Source organism: Pelodiscus sinensis, chromosome 17 (genome assembly GCF_049634645.1).
Source record: "Pelodiscus sinensis isolate JC-2024 chromosome 17, ASM4963464v1, whole genome shotgun sequence".
Taxonomy (NCBI): Eukaryota; Metazoa; Chordata; order Testudines; family Trionychidae; genus Pelodiscus; species Pelodiscus sinensis.
In genome coordinates this window covers 39,058,454-39,084,310 of record NC_134727.1, presented here as the reverse complement: position 1 = coordinate 39,084,310, position 25,857 = coordinate 39,058,454, and the positions used below count along the sequence as shown (strand labels likewise).

General features: G+C 46.4%; 1 protein-coding gene and 1 long non-coding RNA gene across 5 annotated transcripts in view; one reads left to right on the top strand and one right to left on the bottom strand.

Annotated features, from left to right (window-relative positions):
- The window catches only part of LOC142818752 (uncharacterized), a 75,417-nt gene that overhangs the window by 43,854 nt on the left and 5,706 nt on the right, over positions 1-25,857 (top strand). The window lies entirely within an intron of this gene.
- SGCD (sarcoglycan delta) overlaps positions 9,722-25,857 on the bottom strand; it is a 545,286-nt gene continuing 529,150 nt past the window's right edge. For all 4 annotated transcript variants that reach the window (XM_075900619.1, XM_075900616.1, XM_075900617.1 and 1 more), the window contains 2 exons: positions 23,582-23,705; positions 9,722-21,332 (listed from right to left, as the gene is read on the bottom strand). In XM_075900619.1, coding sequence (XP_075756734.1) covers positions 21,159-21,332; positions 23,582-23,705 — 298 coding nt within the window. In that variant the 3' untranslated portion in view covers positions 9,722-21,158. The remainder of the gene's footprint in view (positions 21,333-23,581; positions 23,706-25,857) is intronic.

Sequence of the window (25,857 nt, the reverse complement as noted above, 5' to 3'; positions counted from 1 at the left end):
TGCCACATCCCTTATGCCTTGTAGAATGAGGTTTACAGGGATGACGAAAGAACATGTCCGCTTTTCAGAACCTTAGGTTCCTCACCCCTCTGCTAAGCAGATGACAAAGCATTGAAAGCATCGTGCCACCAGCTTTTTGGCATTTTGATACCCAAAAAGCTTATGAATAGGGTATGTCTAGACTACATGCCTTTGCCGACAGAGGCATGTAAAATAGGCTACCCTACATAATCATTGAAGTGGTGTTTTAAATAAACCCTGCTTTATTAAAATAAAAATGGCCACCAGGTTGTGCCAGCTCAGCTGGTTGTCAGCACAGTGTGGCAGTCAAGACGCAGATTGGTCAGCAGGGAAAGCCTTTGTCGACCGATCCCTTATGCCTCGTGAAACGAGGTTTACAGAATCAGTCGGCAAAGGCTTCCCCTGTCGACCGATCCGCGTCTTAACTGCCACGCTGTGCCGACAATCAGCTGAGTGGGCACAGCGCGGCAGCCATTTTTATTTTAATGAAGCAGGGTTTATTTAAATCCCCGCTTCAATTATTATGGCAGGTAGCCTATTTTACATGCCTCTGTCGGCAGAGGCATGTAGTCTAGATATACCCATAGTTCCCACTGCTTCCACTGTGGCCTCTGAAATAAGAATAGGCAAAGCAGCCTAGAGAAAGGCAGAACTCCTCCAAGCCATCCCCTAACCCTCAAGCCAAATGGATTCTTCTTGTTTTTCTTTTACAGACGTTTGGGAGGGTGCCTTAATACCTAATTCGGGGCTAAATTCAGTGAAATTGGAATGGGTGAGGGCAGGAATTGGTATTTATTTGCTGCAAATGGATCATTGGGGTGGCTTCTTTTCATTCGTTACTGTCGCATTCCTATCAAATATTAACCATCCAGGGTTAATATTTGTTTTCAGAGTTCCTTGCAAGTTCATACTTTGCCTCCTGTCCCGGTGGCATCAATTTGGCTCAAAATAAAGGGTGCTGGGTGGAATGAGCAAGCCAGGCAAGAGCAAGGCAATATTGCATTTGCATGCGACCAATGTGCCGGTTAGCCTTGTTCCGCGGCAGTTGCATTCCGTTGGGTTTATTGTTGGAGTCTCCGCTGGCAGGGGGAAGCCGAAAAGCTGCCTTCTCTCGGTGTTTGGCAGAGTTATTCCTGACCCACCTGCATTTCCGCTCCATGATCTGGGTATCGGGCCAGACTGCGAGAGCAGAGAGAGGGAGCTCGCAGCCAGCGTGGTTGGAAGATGGGAGTTGGACTTTACATCAAGATTTGCAGACGCTGCAAGTTGACCAGAATGGGCTTTTTAGCCCTCAGGGTAAAACCACCAGCCTGGCGCCCACACTCCACCTCCTTCCCCTCCAGAATGCCTACGGAAGTGTTGCTGCCCCCATGCACCCGCCCTCTCCATACTCCCCCCGCTGGGGGGTGGGGCCTAAGCAGAAGGGGCAGGGCTGGGGGCTTGCCTCCTCCAGTCCTATCTTCACCCACCGCCCATGTCAATATGACCCACCTCCAGCCCACGTGGTGTGTCGGGTGCTGGCGCTCACACCTGGGCTGGGCTGTAATGATGGGAGCAGCCCAGCCAAGTCTGCATAATCACTGGCTCTCTGGTTTGAATTCAGAAAACTGCAGACCCGGGCCTAAGAAATTTGCCGAGTCAGGGCTGCGGCAGAGTCAGCCTGACGGCTCTTTGGATTTCTTTCGTACTTTTCTCCTCCCTTCTCCTAGCTCTTTTTTCCTGCACTGACCGAAGAGGGTTAATGGTTAGAACTGAAGATGCGAGACTGCAACCCTGGCTGATCTGTTTGCCCATGAAGAGGGTGACCAGATGTCCTGACACTAAGAGCTTTGTCTTGTATGCAACTCTGTCTCACTTGATGCCTGATGGAGGGCAGCCATAGAATCACAGAATCCTAGAATGGAAGGGACCTTGAAAGGTCATCAAGTCTGGTCCATGCCCTCATAGTAGGACCAAGCACCGTCTAGATCATCCCTGACAGGTGTCTGTCCAACCTGCTCTTCAATATCTCCAGGGATGGAGACTCCACAACCTCCCTAGGCAGAAAAAAAAATCTCCTCTTTATAGGGAGGCTTTGTTCTTGTAGTTATGTGGTACAAATGCCAGCCTGCTGTTTTTAACTACTGAGGACAATGTTCCCTTTACTACTACGACCCTCTCCTCTACTACTACTACTGTGGACAATGTTCCCTCTAATCGTTTCTTTGTATGTGTGGATTTTTCCCATCCATGTGCAGAATACATTTTGTTATATGCACCCAGGCGTGTGGAATGTGCACCACCTGGGAAAACAACAAACCTAGTAGTGGGCACTCTGCTAATCAGCTGGGCAGCATTTGAATTTCTTCTGAGTGGTTGCCCATGCGCCGAGCTTACAGGGAGCGCTGACTGAGGAGGGGACGTTCTCTGTAGGGAAAGAAAATAGTAACACCTGCCTCCTTCCAGCTTTTGGTTGGCAAGCCCAGGCTGTTCTTGTCAATGGAGTAGCCACCTGGGCTGCGTATCCTCCAATCCCACATGTTTCCCTGCATTCTTACATGGTGGCCTCTGTCCTGCTAAGGTTAATAGACATTTTCCCAGGGTTGCCCCTGGTGGCAAATCAGAGCCATGAATGTTCCCGGCAATAATGAATTCAGGTTGGGTGTTGCCAACCCGACCACGTGCTCCAGGCGTTGGCAGCCAAATTCCAAGTGGCTTTGCAATTTCTCAGCCTATCACTTACCTGTCTGCTTCCCCGCTCCCGTTGTATTTCAAGTCAGCTGCCTGCAAGCAGGGACACTATGCGTCTGATGCTCACAATCAATCTGTTTTCCTGTCATTCCGAGGTGTCACGGTACAGTACGTGCCACAGTGCAGCCCCCGGTAAAACCACACCGGGGGAGATGTGCAAAGGCCGCCAGATCAAAGAGAACCCAACTGGGGGTGGGGAGAGAGGCGCTGGCAGACCGGCTTTTTAAAAGCCATTCTCAGACGGAGAGGTGTGGGTCCCCTTTCTGATTTGGACACGCAACTTATTCTAGCGCAGTTGTGGGCAACCTGCAGCCCATTGGGGTCCTGTGTGTGGCCCACGAGATAGTTTCTTTGCTATTGCCCACGCGCAGGGTTGCCAGATTCTGCTGACTTTTGTCCATGTTGGGTTTTTTTCCCTACCAGGATTACTAAAGTGTCACCCACGTAAAACAAGGGCCTGTGAATTGAGGTGGGTGCGGATGACACTCAACACGGACCGTGAGAGCCGTGCGCTCCCTCTGCGTCCAATCACAGTGCTGCTGCAGTACAATCGGCACTTCCCGCAAATTCTAGCTACGCAAGTGCAGAGAGCAAAACGACCCTATCCTGGGAGACCATCTTGGTTATGAGATGGAGGACGACTCATGCAGCTCATGCATTAATCTAGGTTGCCCCTCACTGGTGTAGCGCATGTGGTCACTGAGATGGAAGGGCCAAATGACCAGCCGGTATCAACTGGCATGACCCCACTGAAATCAACAGTCGGGATCTTCAGACGAACCATGGTCATTTGTGCCATTTGAAGATCTGACCCTTCCTCTTTAGAAAGAAGTTACTCCTTCGCGGGAAGTCGATCTTCTTTCATGCTGTGATTCCGACCATCAGATACCAGCTAGCAAGCTGGCTAATGTACATTTGAACCTAAATATTTTAAGGCATGTGTTTTGCTTTCCGGACTGTAGCTTATGTAGCTTTTCTGGCATTTCCTCGCCATCTGGATGTGAGGGGGTGCGGATCTGCTGGCATCAATTGCCAATTTACACTTGCTGAGGGTTTTGTCCACACCATTTTCAGTACAAATTGATGGACTGCTCGGTGCTATAGTGTGGCTGAAGTGCCGACGGGAGTTTGGATTCCTTCCTTTGTGTGTCTGAATTGTGTGCTCTGCTTTAGAGGAGAGGGGTGTTTCTAAGTGAAAACTGACAGGTGTTAAGAGTTTCCATCTTTAAGCAAATCCTCCCCCCCACCCTGAAAAATTGCAAATGGTCTCCTCTCACAGGGAAAACTTTGCATTAAGTAGGAATTGCTGGGTAACAGACAGCTTCAAGGCAGCACAGAAAATAATGTGATTATGCCCAGGTCTATACTACAGGGGAAGGTTGAATTAAGATACACAAATCTAGCAATATTAATTACAGAGCTGGAGCTGATGTACCTGAATTTGAATTTCTCTACCTCCCCCACAGCAGAAGATCGATGTGGGAGAAAATGCTCCCATTGGTTTCCTTTACTCCTGACAAGAGCAGGAGTAGTGGCACTGATGGGGGTGCCCTCTGAGTTCGATTTAGCGGGTCTTTCCTAGACCCACTAAATTGAACCCTGGAAGATTGATTGCAGCAGCAGTGATCTTCCCCGTAGCAATGACAAACCCTACGTCTCTACAGTTGCTCGCTCAGCCACCACACAGAGGAGAGAGTCTACTTCCCTGCAAAGAAGAACTAACCTCAGGCCCCGTTCACTGGAACTAGCTGAGTCGCAGGGATGGCATCTCATTGGGCAGGCTACCAGCTCTGTAAAAAATGGCTGAAATAAACAGCCTGACGTGGCATGTAGGAGAAGCTCGGGTGCCCAGATGTAGCATTTTCTGTAAATTCACACTCAAAGCCTGATGATCAGACATTGTTTCCAACTAACGAGCATTTGGTTTACGTGGCATCCTGTGGTAGCAGAATGGCATCCCTTTCCTGGTGTGTGAGTATGGATTGACCTTTTCCCTCCTACGTGTTGGGCTGCTCTGGCTCAGGCGTGAGGGGCAAAGTATGAAGATGCTGGTGCTCTCCTCTCCTTGTGCCGTACCTTTCCCTGTGGGTAAAGAGAGGGCTTTGGTTTCCCTTGTCAATTGCTCCTCTTTCCCTGGTGCCACTTTCCCTGTAGAAAGCGAAGGAGCAATATAGAATAGAATTACAAAACACTGGAACTGGAAGTGTCCTCGAGAGGCAGGACCAAGCACTGTCTAGCCCATCCCTGACAGGTGTTTGTCCAACCTGCTCTTCCATATCTCCAGCGATGGAGAGTCCACAACAAATATCATTGAGTACAAACTGAAATACTCACATCACTGCACGTGGCTCAGATGGAATTGCTTCCTAGCATCCATTTAGCATCACAGCCCCCTGTCTGCAAAAGCAAGAGTCTGCCACGCGTATGGCTGAGATGCCATTTGAGTCTGGGCAGACCAAACCGGGCAGCGGTGGAGGAAACGTGACCTATAGAAACGTTATGTATGACAAGACCTCTCCAGTTGCATGTTCTATTCTGGTGAGAGACCATTGCAGCCACGTTGGCCGGTGTGACTACCACCGGAGCATTTGTGTAACTTTCAGCTGTCTGCCCAAATAATGGTCCAATCCGAGTGATGCGCTCTTCAGCTAATTAGTTTTTAATGCTCTGAAAAAAAAACCCCAACCAATTCTTTAATATGCAGTTAGGGCCACTTTATACAGCTCTGCACTGTTAATGGCAGTTAACATGCCATAAATGTTATTGAATTGCAAATAATTCATTATAAGCTACAAGATGCTTTTTTCAATCGTAAATAGTCGGCCTCTCGTGTTATAATCCTTCCTATGCATAGCTGGAAGTCCCCCTTGCAGTCCATCCACAAAGCAAGGCGGTAAATACATTCCATGAGCGACCTAGAGCTTATTACTTTAGTTCACCAATTTTCACTCCAAGAGTTCCCCGAGCTGGAGTCTCCGAACTGCTGAGAGGAAAGGTTGTCCTCTGGAATATATTGGAATAAATTGCCAAGGGAGGTGGTGGAATCTCCCTCTCTGGAGATATTTAAGAACAGGTTAGATAGACATCTGTCAGGGATGGTGTAGACGGAGCTTGGTCCTGCCTTGAGGGCGGGGGGCTGGACTCGATGACCTCTTGAGGTCCCTTCCAGTCCTATTATTCTATGATTCTATGACTCTGCAAAACGGACTTGTCTTGGAGCCAGACAGTCTAACACCTATATGCAGAGGCTGCTACGGCAGCCCTTATGTTTGGCCCACTCCTGTTCTTATTTCACCCCAACGGTCTTTACTTTTGTTCTGGTCCTAGCCCTGAACTGCAAGGACAAACACACAAAGGCAACTTCCAGATCCAGCTTGGACTTTGGGAGTATTTGGATCCCTGCTTTGCAGCTTAGACTCAGGTCGACATTTTGATCTTGGACAGTAAGTTGGCCTCTCATTCTTCTCACTCCTAGCTGGTAAGATCATTGGGCTCAATGGGAAGCGAGAAGAGCGAGGGGGGATTTGGTAGCAGCCTTCAACTCCCTGAAGGGGGGTTCCAAAGAGGCTGGAGAGAGGCTGTTCTCAGTGGGGGCAGATGGCAGAACAAGGAGCAATGGTCTCAAGTTGCAGTGGGGGAGGTCTAGGTTGGATATAAGGAAAAACTATTTCCCTAGGTGGGTGGGGAAGCACAGGGCTGGGTTCCCTAGGGAGGGGGTGGAATCTCCATCCCTAGAGGTGTTTAAGTCCTGGCTTGGCAAAGAGCTGGCTGGGATGATTGAATTGGAGTTGGTCCTGCTTTGGGCAGGGGGTTGGACTTGATGGCGCCTGGGGTCTCTTCCAACCCTAGGATTCTATAAATATGGCAGAGGAAATGCAGAGGCCCAGTTCCTATCGACATCGGTGAGAGGTGCACATTCTGAAGCTGGGATGGAACACGAGTTCAACTCCCTTCCTCTACTCATCTGTGTCTTCCCACAGTGGCTGTGAGCTTAGCCAGACATTCCCTTACCCTGCGGGGCCCTCCCACATCCCCGCGTCAGATGAGGGAAAGGCAAGGGCTGCCAGCTTGTCTCCATCTTGGTTGCTGTGAGGAGGTTTGGGGGGTTCATTCTGTAGTTTTGGCTTCTGGATTCCATATTGGACGTTCCTTTGAAAGCCCTTTACAGAGATCCTGAAATCCACCTCAGGGAAATAAAAGTCTCAGAGGGGGAGCCGTGTAAGTCTGTAACTTTAAAACCACGAGTGGTCCCGTGGCACCTTAGAGACTAACCAAAATATATAGGTAGTGTCATGAGCGTTCACCCAGCAGAATGGGGTAGTGCCCATGAAAGCTCACGATACTCCGTGGGGAAAGAGAGGGGAAAAAATGCGTAATATGTAAAAAATTAAATGTGAACACAAAAATTCTCCACAGCAAGTGGTGCAATTTCGGGAAACATCAGTGTTTTGTGAGCTCTGCTGCGCTGCTGGCATGTGCCCTCCCCTTTCAAAGCTCCGGGAAGTGTCTGGCAGCTGAGTGAGCTGCTGCATTTGGGGAACAAAGAGCAAAGACGTGACCTATGGGGAAAGACTGAAAGGACTGGACTTATTTAGTTTAGAATAGAGAAGACTGAGAGGGGACATGAGAGCGGTTTTCAAGTATCTAAAAGGGTGCTATAAGGAAGAGGGAGAAAAATTGTTCTCTTTGACCTCCTAGGATAGGATAAGAAGCAAGAGGCTTAAATTGCAGCAAAGGAGGTTGAGGTTGGACATTCGGAAAAACTTCCTACCTGTCAGGGTGGTGAAACACTGGAATAAATTGCCTACGGGAGTTGTGGAATCTCCATCACCGGAGATATTTCAGAGCAGGCTGGATAGACACCTGTCAGGGATGATCTAGACGGTGCTTGGTCCTGGCGTGAGGGCAGGGGACCAGACTCGATGACACTCGAGGGCCCTTCCAGTTCTAGGAGTCTATGATTCTGATTGGCATGCACCTGTTCTGCCCGGCTAGGAACCCAGCGTCAGGCAGGCTGCTGCTGCAGGGGGACAGCTGGAGAGATGGCTGTGCTGCTTTTTCATTCCTCAGCACGGAGAGCTCACAGAGCCTGGAGGGGATGCGTCCCCACACTGCTTTGCTCTGTCCGTCGACAGGGTGCTAGCCCACGTGGCAATGTCGACAACAGGAGGCAGAATAGGTTTGACCAGTTTTCACTTTTGGTGACGTTTGCCCATTGACAGCACTTACGTCGCCAAACCTTCCCAGTGTGTAAACAGCCTAAGAACCAGAGTATGAAGAGGAGGAGGGAATGTCTCAGGGAGGGGCCTGCAGACGCTAATACAATGTCGTTAACAAGCTGCAATCGCTTGTGCACGTTGGCCATCCTGAGGCTGTGCCCGTTAGAGCTGCATTCCCTTTTAATCTGGTAAGGCAGGCACAATTTTTCATTCGGATTGAATTTTAGTTATTGGTTTGGAGAACGAGCACCAATCAGTCTTTTCATTTAACGGCGAAATTTATTGAACACAGTTTCACGTTTAAAAGGCAGTCCCAAGCAGGATGATTTCTCTCCCAAGTGTTCGCCTGGAACGGAGCTGCCCAGGAACAACTGATTAATTAGCCATGTAACACTAGTGGCGGGATCGTTAAAACTGTTGGATGATTCTATCGTGTCTCTCTGACCAGGCTGAGAAGTGGCTAGGAAAAGCTCAGGCAATTTCTCATGAGGGGTAAGATTCTTGGAGCAGGCGAGTTGATTTCCCAGAGTACAAAAAAGGGAGATGTGCATAGGGGAAGGGACAACACATTCAAAGGCAGGAGTGGGCAAAATGAGGCTCGCAGGCTGGATCTGGCCCGCCAAGTCACCGGATCTGGCCTGTGGCTGCCTCACCGGGGACCTTAGGCTCAGAGCATCGCCTGCCACTTTAATCGGCTGGTTGCAATCTGCCCTGGGCACTAGGCGGAGGCAGCAGGTTTTGCACACTGCCTTTGTCACCCAGCAAAATCTCTCAGCTCCCATTGGCCAATTTTTGGCCAACAGGAGCTGAGCAATGTTGCTGGGGGCAGGGGCAGTGTGCAAAGCCTCCTCTCTTCCTCCATCTCCCCCCCACTGGAGCAGAGCCACATGGCACAGCCAGCTGCTTTGACCAGCTTCGGACTGCAGCAAAACGGCAGAAACCCCACCTCAGATTCCTACAGGGCTGCTGGCTGGGAGCCACTTAGGTAAGCGCCTCCCAGCCAGAGCCTGTCTCTGGCACCCACACCCCCCTCGCCCTGCAACTACCTGCCCCACGTCAGAATCCCTCCTTCACCCAATCTCCCTCTCACACCCCACACCCTCTCCTGTATCCCAGTCCCCGACCCCGAGCTCCCTTCTGCACCCAACCTCCGTCCCAGACCCTGCACCCCCCCCCCCCATAGAAGAGTGGCTCTTGACCACTTAACAAAATCTTGGCGTGGCTCCCCCATTAAAAATTATTGCCCACCCCTGCTCAAAGGGAACTACTTTTCCAAACGATGCACAGTTGGCTCGTGAAATATGTTGTCATGTGATACATTTGGCAAGACTTGAAAAAGGATCAGCCATTTAGATTGATAGCAAGGCCATCTATATCTGCCCCTTAGTGCAGATTTTAACTTTCTCTGATCCATTTGGCGTTGGCCACTGTCAGAGACAAGATATTAGTCTCATCTCTTTGGCAGACCCAAAGTACTCATAAAAGTTTCGGCTTACTGACTTACCACCACCAGTTCTCTAGCCAAAAAACAAGCACATCAACAAAAAACCCAACATTTTCTTCCCTTCTTAACAATCATTATTTTATTAATATATTTTACAAGTTTGCAGTTGAAATCATTTAAATACAAATCTTTTTTTTATACAGAAAGTGTAATAAAGTTAAAATAGTTCCTTGTGTAATTCATAGCATTATTGCAATGCTTACAAAATTTTGCATAGAGTGTGCAAGGATTGATGTGATTGGATTGTAAAAAAAAAAAAAAAAAGCTTTATATTTTCTCACACAACCACACACATACATAAATTAAAAAAGCGCCAAACAAATCTGAATTTTTTATGAGAGCCGTGATAAGCGTTTACACTCCTTTTGTCATGTTTACACTATCAAGGTCATGGGCGGGTAATAGGGGAGAGGAAACATTTGATCACAGATGAAAAACTGCTGTGGCGTATGGACATGCTTTTTGATAACGCTGTCGATGAATGGCTTTTGACAGCGTAAATATCATCATAACCTCTGCTAGTTGAAGCAATGTCCTGCTGTCAATTTTACCCATGGAAAGCATTTGGTTGGGCTGACGTAAATAATTTTAGGGGCTGTCAAACGCTCGTCTTTCATCTGTGTGTTGGAGACTGGTTGCTGCTTTGACCAGCTTGGGACTGCAGTGGAACGGTAGAGAGCCTGCCTCAGCTTCCTGCAGGGCTGCTGGCTGGGAGCCGCTTAGGTAAGCGCCTTCTAAGTCATACAGATTTGTCCCATTGTTAGGAAATGAACTTGTCCCCCTTCATGTTGAGTAGCATAGGATCTCTTGAGTAAGTCGGAGACGTGAATCGAATAGACCGTCCCCGGACAATGACTGAGTGCAGTGCAATTGCTCTTGGGAGTAAGAGCTACTCATGGTAAATGGCGCACAACTGTCCTGAAAGCAAGTTCTTACTTTAGTCAGCATAGCAGAGCCAACACGGATGCAAAAGATCTATCCTTCCCTGCCTCCTACACTATGTACCTGAATTTCCAGCTAAACTCCGATTCAAAAACTTTATTGCTGGTGCTAAGATGGGAAGCAGAATGAACAGGTTTGGCTTTGCTGAGGCTTGGTGCGTCAGCCATTGAGAGGACCTGCCAATTTGGTTTAATTTGATTCGTTGGGGTCTGTTTCCACATGGTAATTAGCAGGCGGTAGTTTAGAACAGGTGGCCCCCCCCCAAAAAAATTACTTTTCAGCCTCCTTAAAGGTGACAAGGCTTTTGGGGCCAGATTCTCAGATGGTGTAACCCAACACATCTCTGAAGTAATGGCGGAAGATGGCGTTAGTGCCCAGCAGAGAATCTGACCGTCTGCATGTGGTAGGAGTTAGTAAATGGCTACCAAGCTACAACGTAGGCCCTCAATATCTCCCTCGCTTGTGTTGGCTTGAACAGCTAGTTCATGAGGAGGCAAGTAAATGAAAAAACAAACAAACTTCACAGGGTGCATGGTCTTAGATGAGTATATGGACCAATCTTTCCTTATTACTGAGCTTTTCCTGCTTTCCTGTTTTTCCGAGTAGAAGTTTAGAGTCAAAAGCAAAATTAGTTTTAATAATGGGTCCAATTGAGCCTTCTGCTTGATTGGTACAAGACTAGGGCGTGTATTTCTCATTGCTATTTATACTGTTTAGGCTCTGCATACATAGAATCTGTACGGCTATGGCTACACTGCACGATTATTTTGGAATAAGCTATTCCGGAAGGAATACTGCGAAATAGATTATTATTTTGAAATAGAGCATCTACATGAGAGGCAAGCCAGGAAATCAGTCCGAGGCAGGCTCCCCTAATGTGGACACGCTACCTCTATTTAGAGCCCTAACCCTAATCCTAACCCTAACTTTGAATGGCCGGGGAGAGAAACTACTTCGAAATAGCAGCAGTGGAGCGTCCACACTACTGCTATTCCAAAATAGCCATTTTGGAAGAGGTGTTATTCCTCATGGAATGAGGTTTACAAATGCTGGAATAAGCCAGCCACTGTTTCGAAATAACGGGCTAGCTGTGTAGATGCTCACATGGTTATTTCAGAATAACGGACGTTATTCTGAAATAATACTTCTGTGTAGATGTACCTAAAGAGAATCATTATAGGGTGTGTCTAGACTATGGAGTTTTTTTGAAAAAAGTGGCCTTTTTTCAGAAAAAAAGTCACCTGCATCTAAACTACCATCATGTTCTTTCAAAATGAAATCAAAAGAACGCGGCTTTTTTTTAAAAATCGGTAAACTTACTTTTACCAGGAGGAACACCTTTTTTCAAAAGAGCTCTTTCGAAAAAAGGCATTCTTGAATGCAAACAGAGCTTTTTCAAAAGAGAGCGTCCAGATTGCCTGGGTGTTCTCTTTCGAAAAAGCGGATCGCTTTTTCGAAACTCCTGTGGCTGTCTAGATGATCTTCTTCGAAAGAGGCTTTTTTTAAAGAGCTCTTTCGAAAAAAGTCTCTTTTGAAAGAGGCTTGTGGTCTAGACATACCTATAGAGTTAGAAGGGACCGCAAGGGTCTTGTAGTCTAACCCCCATTGTCAACTTCACTAATATGGCCAAAACGTCCAATTATAATATAGTGTCTCTATCTAGAACTGAAGAGGATGCAGATTAGAATGATCAGTGGGTGTCCCCACTCTCAAAATTTCTCTTCTCTGACGACAGATATTATATGAGAAATCTCATTAAAAAGCCTAGGAAAAGCTATCGATACCTAACAAGATGTGGGCGGCACTAGAACAGCCACCCTTGATTTTTCCACTCCCCCATAATCCAATCACACATCCAAATGGAACCGCCCATCAACAATTGGGTTTTCTTGCTTTCCACCTCAAGCCTGCTTCAAGAAGTTTCAAGGGGTCCATTACAAGAGAGCTTTTAAAGGAACATAGAAAGCCCATTGCTTTAGAAAGTGAAATGAATGTAAGAGGCAGTCGTTGGCTTCAAAATGCTTTCCTTCTTCTCCGGGGTTAAGCCTTTTGGACTTGGGAGTTGGAAAGGGAAATGTGAGAGCTCTGCGCAATTTTACATTCTTGTGACGAGCCAAGCTGCACATAAAGCATGATTTGTGGTGGGCTTATTTCTGTGATGGCTAATGTGTGAGAGAGGGTCAAACTTTCCATTCCAGGGGAACCTGATGAAAGGCCCCCAAGTGTCTCTTTAAAACCTTTCCGATAAAGTACCTGTTTTCTAAGGCAGCTTGTCTTTATCCTAAGTATCTGGTAGCAGGGCACGTTGCAAATGTTTGTTGCATAAATCTCTACTCCCTGTGCCCAAAATCAATGGCAGAAAGACACAGGGGAACTCCCAGTAAGACAAAACCTTGTATATAGCTCCTTAGGGCTGTTTCCTTTTTTATTTATTTCATATTGATTAAAAACAAACAACTCACCCTCTCCAAAAGAGATGAGATGCTTCTGAGGAAATCCCAGACTCCTGTGAATAGATAGCATGATGCTGTTCACTTACTAGAAGGTGTGAGACAGAAAACCATAGGCACTGGATGATTGAGTGGCAAAGAGGGAAGGCATTTCCTGAAAGTGACAAGGAGGTTGACTTTCCTACAGGAATGACATCTGTAACAAAATTAACGTGTACGGGGCTCGCAGTTCTAGTTTAATGTGAGGTGACTGGGAATCTCGGTGGAATTATGACTGAGGATTTCCCTCCTTCACTGTGAATCTACAGTCCGGGAGCTTTAAATATCCACCTTTCCTGCAACAAAGTGACTTAAAAAACCCTCAAGAGTCAATAGAATGCTATTGGCAGATTACAAATGTTTAACTTTTATAAAGATTCAGGGCTGTGTTAACATATTGCCACGCGCTTTTCAAATATGACAGAACATAAGAACGGCCATAGTGGGTCAAACCAAAGGTCCACCTAGCCTGGAATCCAGTCTGCCAACAGTGGCCAATGCCAGATGCTCCAGAGGGAGGGATCACAACAGGTAATCCTCATGTGATCCCTCCTCTATCACCCACTTCCAGACAAACAGGCTAGGGACACAATTCCTACTCATCCTGGCTAATAGCCATTGATGGACCCTAACCTCCATGAATCTATCTAGCTCTTTTTTGAACCCTGTTAAAGTCCCAGCCTTCAACGCATCTTCTGGCAAGGAGTTCCACAGGTTAACCATATTTCTTTAAATACCAATTACTCCTTCTATTTTTTTTAACTTAATCCCAAATCACTGTGTTTTATGTGGATGAAAATTTGCTCGCCTCACTAAAACAAACGTGCCAACCTTCTCACAAGAACTGTTCAGACCCCAGCCTTTGACTGGGATTAGAGGCATTATCCTGTCTTGGCCCAAAGAAAGACTGAATAGAACCACAGCCCTCTCCATCCAAACCCTTTGATGTTAACATAAAGGTAATAGTGTAAACAGACAAAAGATGATCCATTTATCAGTATTATTAAGGGAATATCTTTTAACATGCTCCCCCCTGCTTATTTCATCACTGTCTTGTAGGCAGTCTATGGAATCAGTGCCATGCCAATTTCTAACCCTTCCTGTGTCTCAGCCCTACATTTTGTTAGGTCAACTAAGGAAACAAGAAGTCTTACGTAGATGGGTTTCTACAGAAGCAAAGAGTGCAGCGAGGAAGGAAGAACTGTGTTTGAATCACATACCGATAGCACTTTTTGCCTGCTTAAATATTCGGTGCTAATTGTTTAGAGAGAGTCGGAGGGAGGGAACGAAGACTTTAAAATATTCTGTTTCGCAAAATTTCAAATATTTTGACATTCCCAGACTTGAAAATTTTCAACCGCTGGGTTGAAATTTTTCATAACTATGTTGTTCTCCCCCTACCCCCCCCAATTTTTTGAATTCTAAAATTGCAAATGGCAAGTCAACACAAGTACAGAAAAACTGTCCAGCAGGGATTCTGTGGAGCGGTACAGGTGGTAAAGGCCGGGCAGTCGCGGTGTGGTTACTCCTCTGCAAAGCAGGTGCCTTTAGGGGTTCTTCAGTCCGACTTCCAGAGGGCCTTTGGACAGCAAGCCAAAACACTGAACCAGAGCCATCAACGAAGCATAATTGCAGGGCTTTCGATCCCCCATTCCCACACACACACAAGCTGCATTAGTGCTGCCTGAGCTCCATGCACATCAAGGTGAGAACGCCCATCAACAGCTACCACCATTGATCTCTCCACATTGGAAATGTGATATTACCAGCTCCCTTTGATAATGGCTTTTTTTCTTTCGAATTTCAGACCACTCGTTGCCTTTTGTACACCACACAGCCTATGACACATATTTTCTTTCCCCTATTAACTGAGTTTCAGTTTTCCTCATTGTCCTAATCTAGTGCACTGAAGCTTTCCCACAAACTCTATTTTCCCTACCCCATTCCAATAAGCTGAAGTTAACACAGTGGCTGGAACTTCTAGCAGTCTTTGCTCTGTGACTCACTCTCCTTAATGCTATGAAACGTAAAACCATAACAAGAAATAACAATAATAAACCCAACAATTCTCCTGCAATTCAAACAATAGCCAGTTCTGCTTAATAGTCTGACGCAACCACTACAGACCTGTTCGTTCAGATATAGCATGGACACGGGGCTCAAACACACCTGATGTTTTCCCAAGCATCACAGAATCACCTTGTTTAACAACGAAGTCAGTCTCTAATTTGAAGGGTTAGTCTGATTTAGGCATCCTTTTGCTATGTTGAATGGTCCTTTTAAGTTCATCACTTCTATTGTTTGTATCCTGTTTGTATTGAAAAGTAAAAATTAAAATCAGTTTGAGAGCGTGCGATTGAAGGAAACAAATTTGGACCACACTTGCGCTACTTTAAACTTTCAAAACATTTCCAGGAAAGGCCTTGGAGTACGTCTACACTGCGGCACTATTTTGGGAAACTTCCGGTATCCCGAAATAGCTCTTCCATGTCTTGACAGCATGCCTGTTATTTCAAAATACCTTTCAAAATAAAGGGCGTGCTATTCCAACAACCAGGTAAACCTCATTCCATGAGGATTAAGGGACATTTTGGAAATTTTGAAAGTTGGACAGCGCCAAATGACGAAATAAGCTATTTTGAAATATACTCGAAATAAGCAATGCAATTTGCATACTCAAATTGTGGCGCTTATTTCAAGCTAAGGGTGCAGTGTAGACGCACCCTAGAACATAGCTTACTGGCTTTTCCTTTGCACGACAGTTCCTTTAATGCGAACATCTCCTCTGACCTCACAGTACTGAATAGTGACTGCTGGATAACAAAATACTTTACAAAACGGCATTTGGAGAGTGGAAGCAGATCTATAATCAGTTTTAGGACCTTTGTTGTCGCTAATGGCAAAGACTTTTCACTTTTCAAGACTGTCCTGCTATTTCTGTTAAGGCAAAGAGTTCATACAATAAATACGGATAAGGTATTGTGCAAAGACAAGCACTAATAGACATTTTCTCTGCTACTTGGCAGTGGTGGCATTTAAAGCAAATGTAGCATGTTACTGAACCTCTATAGAGCCAAGAGTACAATGCATGAAAGCATTTTTAGCTTTAGTATTTATGGCTGCCTCAGGTGCATTGACACTAACACAGTCCCTCGATTAGCAAGTATTGTGGATGCAGATTACTTCAGTGCAGAACTGTGCACTGTGCTGAGTCAGACGTCAGTCCTGCAGCAATCGCCATCGATGGCAGTGTTTCCATTGACTTCAGTGACCTAAATCTTCACCCAGAGAGACTCGGGGCTGGATCCTGCAGATGCTGAAGTCAGTGGTGTACATCCCAATGCCTTCCATAGAATGTGGCTCCCTATTCCTCCCAGCCTGTCCTTCGCCACGAGAGATACAAAGAACCCTTTCTGGGCAAACGATGGCTGAACCAACCCAGGGGTCCGATTCATAAAGAAATGTTGTCACGGGGGTGGGCTGGCACTTTTCTTTTAACCTCCGCAGTCAGCTGGTGTTGAAAGTAAAACGAAGCAGGTTTTGAGGGCAATCTATTAGAACACGAGTGGGCTACAGGCAGAAACAATCTTAGGCAGTGAAAATAATTTGCATACTTCTTTGCATAACTAAATCTAGCCAATGGCACGCCCTCTTGTACAGTCAGGGACTGCAGTGCCAATGGGACTTCCGTTCATTATTGGCCACGTCGTACTAGCGGCTCCTAACAACGGCCATCCGAGTTTGGTGGCCTGTAAAATTCCTTTCCTTTTTTAAGCAAAGGTTTTCATTGTTATCAAGCATCAAATAACCCCGAGGGGCAAGGGAAGAACAGAGGGAAGAAAAGAAATCGGTGATTTCATGTGACCTTTCCGTCAGCAATAAGATGATTCAATTGATGTCCCTGCACAGGGGTTCTCTTAGTCCTCTGACGCCTGTTCATACAGGAGCAGATCACTACACAGTTGTGCTAAAAATGACCCATCCGAATGTATTTTTACCTTGCACAAAAGTGCTTTATGTTCCCACTGGGCAGGGATCCTTTTGGTCAGTATGTCTCTTTACCGACTGGGACTGCTAACCCGATCTCACGTTTTGCTACGCAAACCCCTTGCTCTTCAGAAATGGCTGCAGAGTGCACACGCTTCTTAGGGGGTAAAAGTCACAGCTGTGCAGGGGACCCCACATGTTCTAGGGGACCACATAAGCCCATACTGAACTGCGGACTTAAGCGGAAGGGAAGAGGGGCGTAATTGTGCACAGGGGTGAATTTCACCTGCTAGAGCACAGCGATTTTTTTTTAATAGCTTGCAATTTACCATTTTGTAAAGCTAGAGACACGCCATTTCCAGCCTACTCTTCTAAAGCTGGGCTCGCCTCCCGCATGCAAAATGAAGGAGCCCCCTTTTACATGGCGAAGAGGACCAGCACCAACAAGCTAGTACGGTGGTCGGGACAGGGGCTTAGTTCACCAGTTCAAATCCAGCTCAGTGCAGTAAATGACGGAATGGCCCCAGGACGCTCTTACGGCCCTTTGAAAAAGGAGCACGAGGATCCCAGATCAGTTTCCAGTTGATAAGCGTCGATGTCGCTAGATCACTACACGTGGCACTAATGAAGAGAGAGACCGAGCTATGCGCCAGCCCCAGGAGTGGATGCTAGGCCAGGCTGCGGAATATTGGCAATGCAGTACTGGAAACGCTACGCCACCCCCACTCTTACCGTATCAGTTCTGGTCCTCCACCCGGCCTCTTCCACTTGCATTAGAATCAATCATTGGGGGGAGAGAAGCCAAATGAAACCAGACCTTTGCATTCTACACACTTTCTGCAGCCCAAACTTGGTTATAACCTTGGACAACTAATTTTTTTATGAATCGGCCCTTGCAGATGATGCAAATGATTATCCAATGCAAAATGAAATGAGGAACAAAGCCACTACAGTAAACGTATTCCACTTGGGATGCTAAGCAGGACTTCAGCTATGGTCCTGGAGGTAACATACATTGTCTTCCATTATATTTAACATGGTAAAAGTCTGTACTCAATCCAGCAGCCCTCACAACCTTTATGGATTTCACTTACATCTGCTTCATGGTGCCCCATCGGCTCCTACGACACCTGTTGACAGCCCCCACCCTCCCTTCCAACTATCGCCCCACAAAATAAAGTAGCGTTAACAACAAGATAAATATGATGTGCTTCTCCTTGCTGAGTGCATTGGCTTAAGGCATAGGCACAATTTCCCCTCTTTGAACAGAGATGGTATAGTCCTGTGTCCCAATACAATTGTTCTCCTGGGTGACCCTTTGCATTAATTAACAAATCGTTTGAACTTGAGGATGAACTGAACCGTAGCACTAAGAAAATTGCAGAACGAATCATTTTCAGCCTCTGTGAAGTGTTAACTTCTCCTGGTGTCCTCTCGTGCACAAGCAAAACAACCAGAAGGACCGAAGTGGGATCCAAATTCAATTTCAGTCAACGAGAGGCTTTCTGCTTTGGAGCATGCCCTAGATGCACATTGTAAAACCCCAGACAACTCTCAAGCCCCCCAAGAAAATACAAGGACGGGACACCTGTAAAAATTGGCCAAACTGTCTAAATAGTTTGTTTTTGTGGTGATCGTCAAAATCATTTGGGTGAGATAAATGAACTTTCAATATTGCTAGAGCTATGCGCAGGGTTGAGTATTTGTCTATAGGTAACATTCTCAAAAGCACTAAGGCCTGGTCTATACTAGACCAGGCAGGTCGGCTTAACACACGCAACTCCAGCTATGCCAAATGTCTACCTGTAGGTGGCTTTCCTTAAGCTGAGCCATGGCGGTGTCCAAAGTGGAGGCCAACGGGAGCACAAGCTCCTATTGGTTTACCTTACTCTTCGCAGAAGGACGAGCACTGGACACCAACGGGGGCTGCCCTCAGCATTCGAGTTAGGGATCTCTAAGAGATCCGCTAAATTGAACACTAGAAGATCACCCTCCGGAGCGTCAATCTTCTCGGAAGTGTAGACATGCACTAAGTGACTCAGCAGCCCAAGTCTCATTGAAAATTAATAGAACTTAGGTGCTTTTGAAAAATTTACCCTGAACGTTTTTCATAGGCTTCTTAAATGCTCCAGGAAGTCATTAATGGAGTTGAAACCCAGTAACTATGAGACCTCCACACTGCTCATGATATTCCCATTTTTTGGATAATGGAAACAGTGTGACAAAATCATATCACACGTTTTCCTTCCCCATAAATGCCTCATGGAGGGGGGAAAAAAACCTACTCATGAAAAAACAATTGAAATACTGTGTTAATCTGGGTTCAAGTACAGGAGGGCCCAAAGCCTTACTTTCTGGTGATCTTCCTTGGTCATAATCTTTATGAAATATTTTTTTCAAAGTCCTGTTTCATGATCAGCATCTCTGACATTTTCAGTCTCTTTAAAACGTGTGACCTCAGATTACCCTCACTGTTTAAAAAAATTCTTGCAGCGAAGTTGGATAATGTTTCTCTTCTGTATGAGTTTCACTGAATCCCAGACAGATTCTGGCAAATCTTACACTTTCTCAGGCAAGGTCTAGGCTAAAAGGAAAGGTCAAAGTGAGATACGCAACTCCAGCTACGTTAATTACGTAGCGGAAGTCAATGTGCCTTGTTTTGAGTTTCTCTGCCGTCCCCCACAGTGGGAGGCCGACCGGAGCAAACGCTCCCATCGGCTTCTGTCTACTCGTAGTAGGAGTATCGGCCACTGATGAGGGCAGCCCGTGAGTTTGATTTAGCAAGTCTTAACCAGACCCGCTAAATTGAACTCCAGAAGCTCGATTGAGGTGTTGAAGACATGGCCTCAGTGTTGCCAGTTGTGTGTGTGAGGGAGTGGTTTATTGTAAAAACAGAATTATCTCCTAGGCTACGTCTAGACTGGCATGATTTTCCGGAAATGCTTTTAACGGAAAAGTTTCCCATTAAAAGCATTTTCGGAACAGAGCGGCTAGATTGGCACTGACGCTTTTCTGCAAAAGCACTTTTTGCGGAAAAGCATCTGTGCCAATCTAGACGCACTTTTCCGCAAAAAAGCCCCGATCGCCATTTTCATGATCGGGGCTTTTTTGCGGAAAACAAATCTGAGCTGTCTACACTGGCCCTTTTGCGCAAAACTTTTGCGCAAAAGGACTTTTGCCTGAATGGGAGCAGCATAGTATTTCCGCAAGAAGCACTGATTTCTTACAGTAGGAAGTCAGTGCTTTTGTGGAAATTCAAGCAGCCAGTGTAGACAACCGGTCAAGTTTTTCTGGAAAAGCGACTGATTTTCCAGAAAAACTGGCCAGTCTAGACACAGCCCTAAAGTATAGAACTGAATACTCTAGGGTAGGGTTGGGCGGTCCAAGAGTTGAACGCGATTCGCCAGGGTTAGCCCCTGATGGGCCATTAGATGCTTATTTATCTGTGAGGCAACAGGTACGGCTGCTTGCAGATTGTTGTTCCTGGCCAATGGCAGCTACTGGAAACGGTGTCCAAGCTGCACCTCTTCCCAATGCTCCCATTGGCTGGGAACGGCGATTCATGGCCAACAGGAGCTGCAAGGGGCTGTCCCTACAGACACAGAGGCAAATCAGGCATCTGGTGGTGCGCTCGGGGCTAACCCAGGCAACACCGCATCCAAGCTCCATTCCAAAGGCTAAGTAGGGAAGACCAGCACTGGGAACCAAACCCTGTTTTCCTGGAGGGCAGTGTGGAGTCTCCCAATTAGGCCGCTGTATTTTAGATTAAACATAGAGCGTAATATGATGACAGGTGTTTTAGAGTTCTCGAGGCCATTTGCTCTGCCTTGGCGGCCATTTTGTTGCGACTGATTGTAACGGTGCAAAAATGATCAGCGCTTTGCTCCTCCTTTTTGATCTCAGATACGCCAGTCCATTGACTTAAGCAGACTTGTTCCCTTTGCTCTGAGGAGACGGTGCGTAATAGGGGAGGACCATTAGACTATATCACTACAGACGGGCATAGGGCGTTGTGAGTTCAATTTGACAGAATGTGATAGGGTCACCCTGGGATTCATTGTACTGAAACATCGTTTTACACAGAGGATATATATATTTTATATATATCTATATATATTCATATATATATATAGTCACACACGCGCACACACACCAAAAAGTCTTTGATAGGCTTTCTGTGTTCTAGCCAAAATAGGCGGCAGCTGCTCTCTGGGAGACTAGACCAGGGCCTTTGTGCTGCCCGCAATGCCGGCTGCGAACCGTCTCTCAAGAGCAGATGCTTGTGTTTATCTGGCAGGTGGAAGTCGCGCCTGCCTGAGACAGGAATAGCCTCCCGTTGGAACACACACAGAGCTCGTAGATTTTCTGCCTGGAGCCCGCAGAAGAGTGGGATGCTAGAGGCAATCTAGGTAGTTTGATATTTGCAGCGTTCAATGTAATCTGAAGGGAGGCGGAGGGAGAGAGACAGAGAGAGAATTAGTGAGGCGTCGCAGTCTTTAAATGCTAAATTAAAAGCTTTTATTGCAAAGCCGACCTGCTAGCACTAGAATTGTTCATGCAAATGGGTGGCAGCTGTCATTAAACATTTTTCTAAATGGACCTGTCTTAATCATTTGTGCCCCACCCAGCGCACCACCCCGTTTATCCATTGACTGTGTCTTGTAATCCGAGCTTGCCAGATCTCTGGGGCAGGTCTAGCTATGGGTTACTTACGTGTATAGGATCTAGCACTCTGGGGCCCAGAGAGGGTACTACTAGAGTATAAATAAACAATCGCTAACACAGAGACTGGGTCCCAGATGTTGCCGGCCCAGAGAGTTCTGGGCTGGAGAGGTTCAAGCTGTACAGTACCTGTGTGTGTGCATATTATAAAGATGACCCCAAACCACTGCACTCCCCCGCACACGGTTTTCCCCGTAGGGAGAGGATAAGAGAACAAAGCCATGCCAGATGTGAATCCCTTAATGCACATCCTGCGTCCAGTTCAGTGTGTGGTCGGGGTCCGCTCTAGGAGGGTCTGCTACCAGAATTGAGACTTTCAGTGCAGTGGACAAGACGTACTGTAAAAGCAAACCGGCATTAAGCCAAAAAGTAGTTGGTCTAATTACACCGGTGTAACTCCCTGGAGGTCAAGGGTGTTATACCACTGTAGGATCAGATTCTGGACTGGTTTAAGAATTTTGGGCTTGGGTCTTTGTAAAAATACCACCCTCTTTAGAGAGAGCATGGCCCATCATGTCAAAAATTCCTACAGATTGAATCTCTTTAGTCCAGCACCCTCGGGATCTGATCGGTGTCAAACCAGAGAGTTTTCTGGACCATGAGAGATCAATTTTGTCCAGCAGCTTCCACTGCTTACTGGGCTCTAAGAAGACATTTTAGAAGTCAATTAGAGCTAAATTAACAGCACAGAACACTGAAAGCCAGGACTGGGGGCTGTAAACAAACTTTATGGGACCGCGGGAAACTCGGCCACACCCATGCTAAGTCTGCATCCGGCTCACTAACATCATGCTGCGCCCCAGATGTTGCCGGGCCAGAGAGTGCTGGACTGGAGAGGTCCAACCTGTATCAAACTGATGTTACGGTAATGGAATACTAGGATCCGTTCTACTGGGAGTCTTGCCAGTGATTTCAGTGGGCTTTGGACTGAGTCCCCTAACTGAGGTTTCTATGTTTTACCTCTTTGTATTATGCTGAATTGTTGGGGAATAACGGGGATTGTGCATGGCTATTGCTAGCCCCAGCCCCATGCGTTCATAGACTACGATAGGTTCAACTCAGATCCTGTCTTGCTTTTTGTTGGTCTGCGCTGTAGTTTTTCATTAGAGGTGAATAAATTATTGATTTTTATTCAGTTCGGTGGTCAAACCAAAAAAACCTGGGGGAAATCTGCAAAAGGAATATTTTGGACTTTTGTGGAAATGAATAACTTTAAAGAAATGCAAAAGCTCTGCTTAATTTCCAAGTGACTTTTACTTTTTCTTCCTTTTAAATAAATATAGCTAACGTTAAAACGAAACATCCCTTCAAAATGCTGAGATGAAACGTTCCATTGAAAACAATGTTGAAACGAAACGTTTCAGCTCTATCAAAACCATGTTCTGTGGGCCAAAATTATTTGCCAAGTTCAACCTGAATTTTCAGTTTAGATTTATCCCAAAGTGCATTTGTTTGGGGGGTGGGGGAGATAAACTATTAAACTGAAAAGTCACCCAACGTTTATCCATTTTAACCCTCTTTTTCCCTTTTAGTAGTTAGCGGACGTAGTAGTCTAACTTTGCCTGACTCTCTTCCCTCAAAAATCAAAATAGCCAGTTCTAAAAGCTTTGCAGAGCGAGGCAGGTGATTCAAACTCTTGCCTTTGCAAAATTCATGATCTAAGATTTAATTATGTTAGCCAAGTAAATTTCATTTTAAAGTGACACCCAAACCAGAGAATTTAGGAGCATTGTGCAGTTTTACAGCTGCATAAATCTCTTTGTACAACAGACGCTATTATCGAAGCACTTTAACAACAATGAATCATCGAGCATTCTCCTTGGAGGCAATCTCGTTGGCGCACAATGTGTTAGTCACTGCTTTCCTACCTGGGCCAGCTTCGCCATTGTTTTGAAACCATTGTGTCAAAGGGGCTGAGGTCGTTATAAATCTGGGTTCTCGTTTAGGGTTTGCTTTCCATTTCCTACCTCTCCGTCTTTTGATTCCAGCCTCAGCTCCGTCCTGCATGTGGCTTCCAGGTTGCCGGCCTCGGCGTTAATTTCAATTCCCTTCGGAGCCTCCATCACCAAAGAGCGGGTGGGGGACTCAAGTCTGTAACATAGTCAAGAGGGGATTATACCACCACCTGGGCTTTGGTGTTAAATTTGAGGTTTATTTTCTCACTCTGCTTGCTTCCCAAATGCCTCGCCCCCTCCATTCTCATCAAGGGCCTGATCCACGAACAAAGCGAGCATAAAACGTTGCCATTTGAAGCTGGTAGCGTTTCACACCTACTTTGCCTAGCTGTAGATTAAGGAACAAGGGGCGAAGCCTTGGAAACTCAGCTTTGCAGGAGGATCAATTTCCTCACAGTTCTCACAAGTACAGACATCTGTTAAATAATCAATACCGCAGCCGGGCATACTAGCAACATGTTATAATTCTACTTCACACTTACATAACATTGACTGTCCCCAAATCACCGTACAAACACGAGCAAGCCAACCCTTGTGGTGTCTTGGTGAGGTAGGGAAGTGTCATGCTCATGTAAGTAACAGGAATACTACAGCAGAAAGGTACAAATGACTTGCCCGTGGCTATGAACAATGGATAGAAGGCAGGAGTCCCTGCCTCCCAGTCCTATCTTCAGTTCAGGTGTCTGTAAGATGCAAAGGTCCCAGGTTCAATTCCCACCCAAGGGTGTTCTATTACGCATCTCTCTTCCTGCCATTCAAATACAATTTCTTCTCCCTCAAGTCGGAAATAAAAACGCCCTTGTTTTTTAAGTGAAGTAAAATGCAGGTCTTCCTGGTGGATCCATCCCACGTCTTCAAACTAGCAGCAAACCATCCTGTCACAAGCACTGGATTGTGATCTCACTACAAGCAGCAAACTGCCGGAGGACTCTACGTGGAAAGTCCCTACGTAACCGTAAGCATTTCGGAAGTCAGTGCTGGTGGTGTTGGAAAAAATGAAAGGTCAGGAGCAGGGCACGCAACCACGGAGCTTTGGGCACCCTTTTGTATTTGCTGGAGTTACTACGGTGACACGTCAGCTGACTCTTTCTACGTAAGTACAGGTCAGAGGTTTATTAAGTGGGTCCCTGCTGGTACTGAGAGAGCAAATGGAGAGCGAGTGAATTGCACTGTGCTTCTTCTGGCCAGTAGTGCCCTTCAATAAAATGGGGCCATGCTTGTCTCTGTGTGACACTTTCCCAGTTGTGCGTCTCTTGCTCCTTTCTCATCCACGGTCCTCGACATTCTTTTGCACAGGACCCCAGATTTGTAGTGTCTGCGGAAACTCCAATTAGATCACGTTGCATTTTTTGCCGGGGCCCAACAAAATTCCCCAATCATGGAGCAGAGCCACAAGGAAGGGGGAAAGGAAGGTTCTAGAATTTGTCTGAAATTGTGTTTGTTTTTGTTCCTCAACCTTGAGGGGGCCAAACCTAACCAGGCTCCCTCTTAGGACGCACCTGCGGTGGCACCGCCAGACTGAGGAACATGGTCGCTTGCTGTGCCATGAATTCTAGCTAAGACCACTGCTAGTCCCTTTCTTTTGGTCATTGAATTACATGATGCATAGGACAGGCGCTGTTGGAGCTGTGAGTTTTGTTTCTACGCAAGAAAACTAATTTGAAAGACTTTAGTGGTGGCCTTTCCATGCAAACATCTACGGTAGAACCATAGAAACCTAGGGCTGGAAGAGACCGCAGGAGGTCAGCAAGTCCAGCCCCCTGCCCAAAGCAGGATCAACCCTAAGTCCCTTGTGGTTAAACTAAAATTGGTGAATCTGGCTGAGCTGATGAAATGATTCCAGTAAACTACAGCCATGTACCTACTCAACTCTACTGATTGTATAGCCATTGTCGTGGTTCATCTGCTAATCTTGGGGCTCTGAAAAATAAATCAGACGAGCAAATGGAGATCAAACCGAGCGTGTTTACAGCAGCATTGGTTAATTCTTGCCCCCCAGATTAACAAATGCCCACGAGTTGTGGGGCAGAACTACAGAAGGGAAGATGCTAAGTAACTCCCCAAGGAAATGTCCCAGAGGATAAGGCTCCTTCTCCCGTCCGGGGGCACAGGCTAGTCCCGCTAGAATGAAGGATGGGTCAACCCCCCAAAAGAGAGTGCGAAGAAACAACAGAAAGTGCCTGGGAATGAAACCGCTTGGGGAAAGCTGTTCACCGCGAGGAAGAGATTACGGGCTGCTTGTCCCTACTTGTCAAAACTCCCAAAGGGCTGGGCCTAGTGCCTGAATG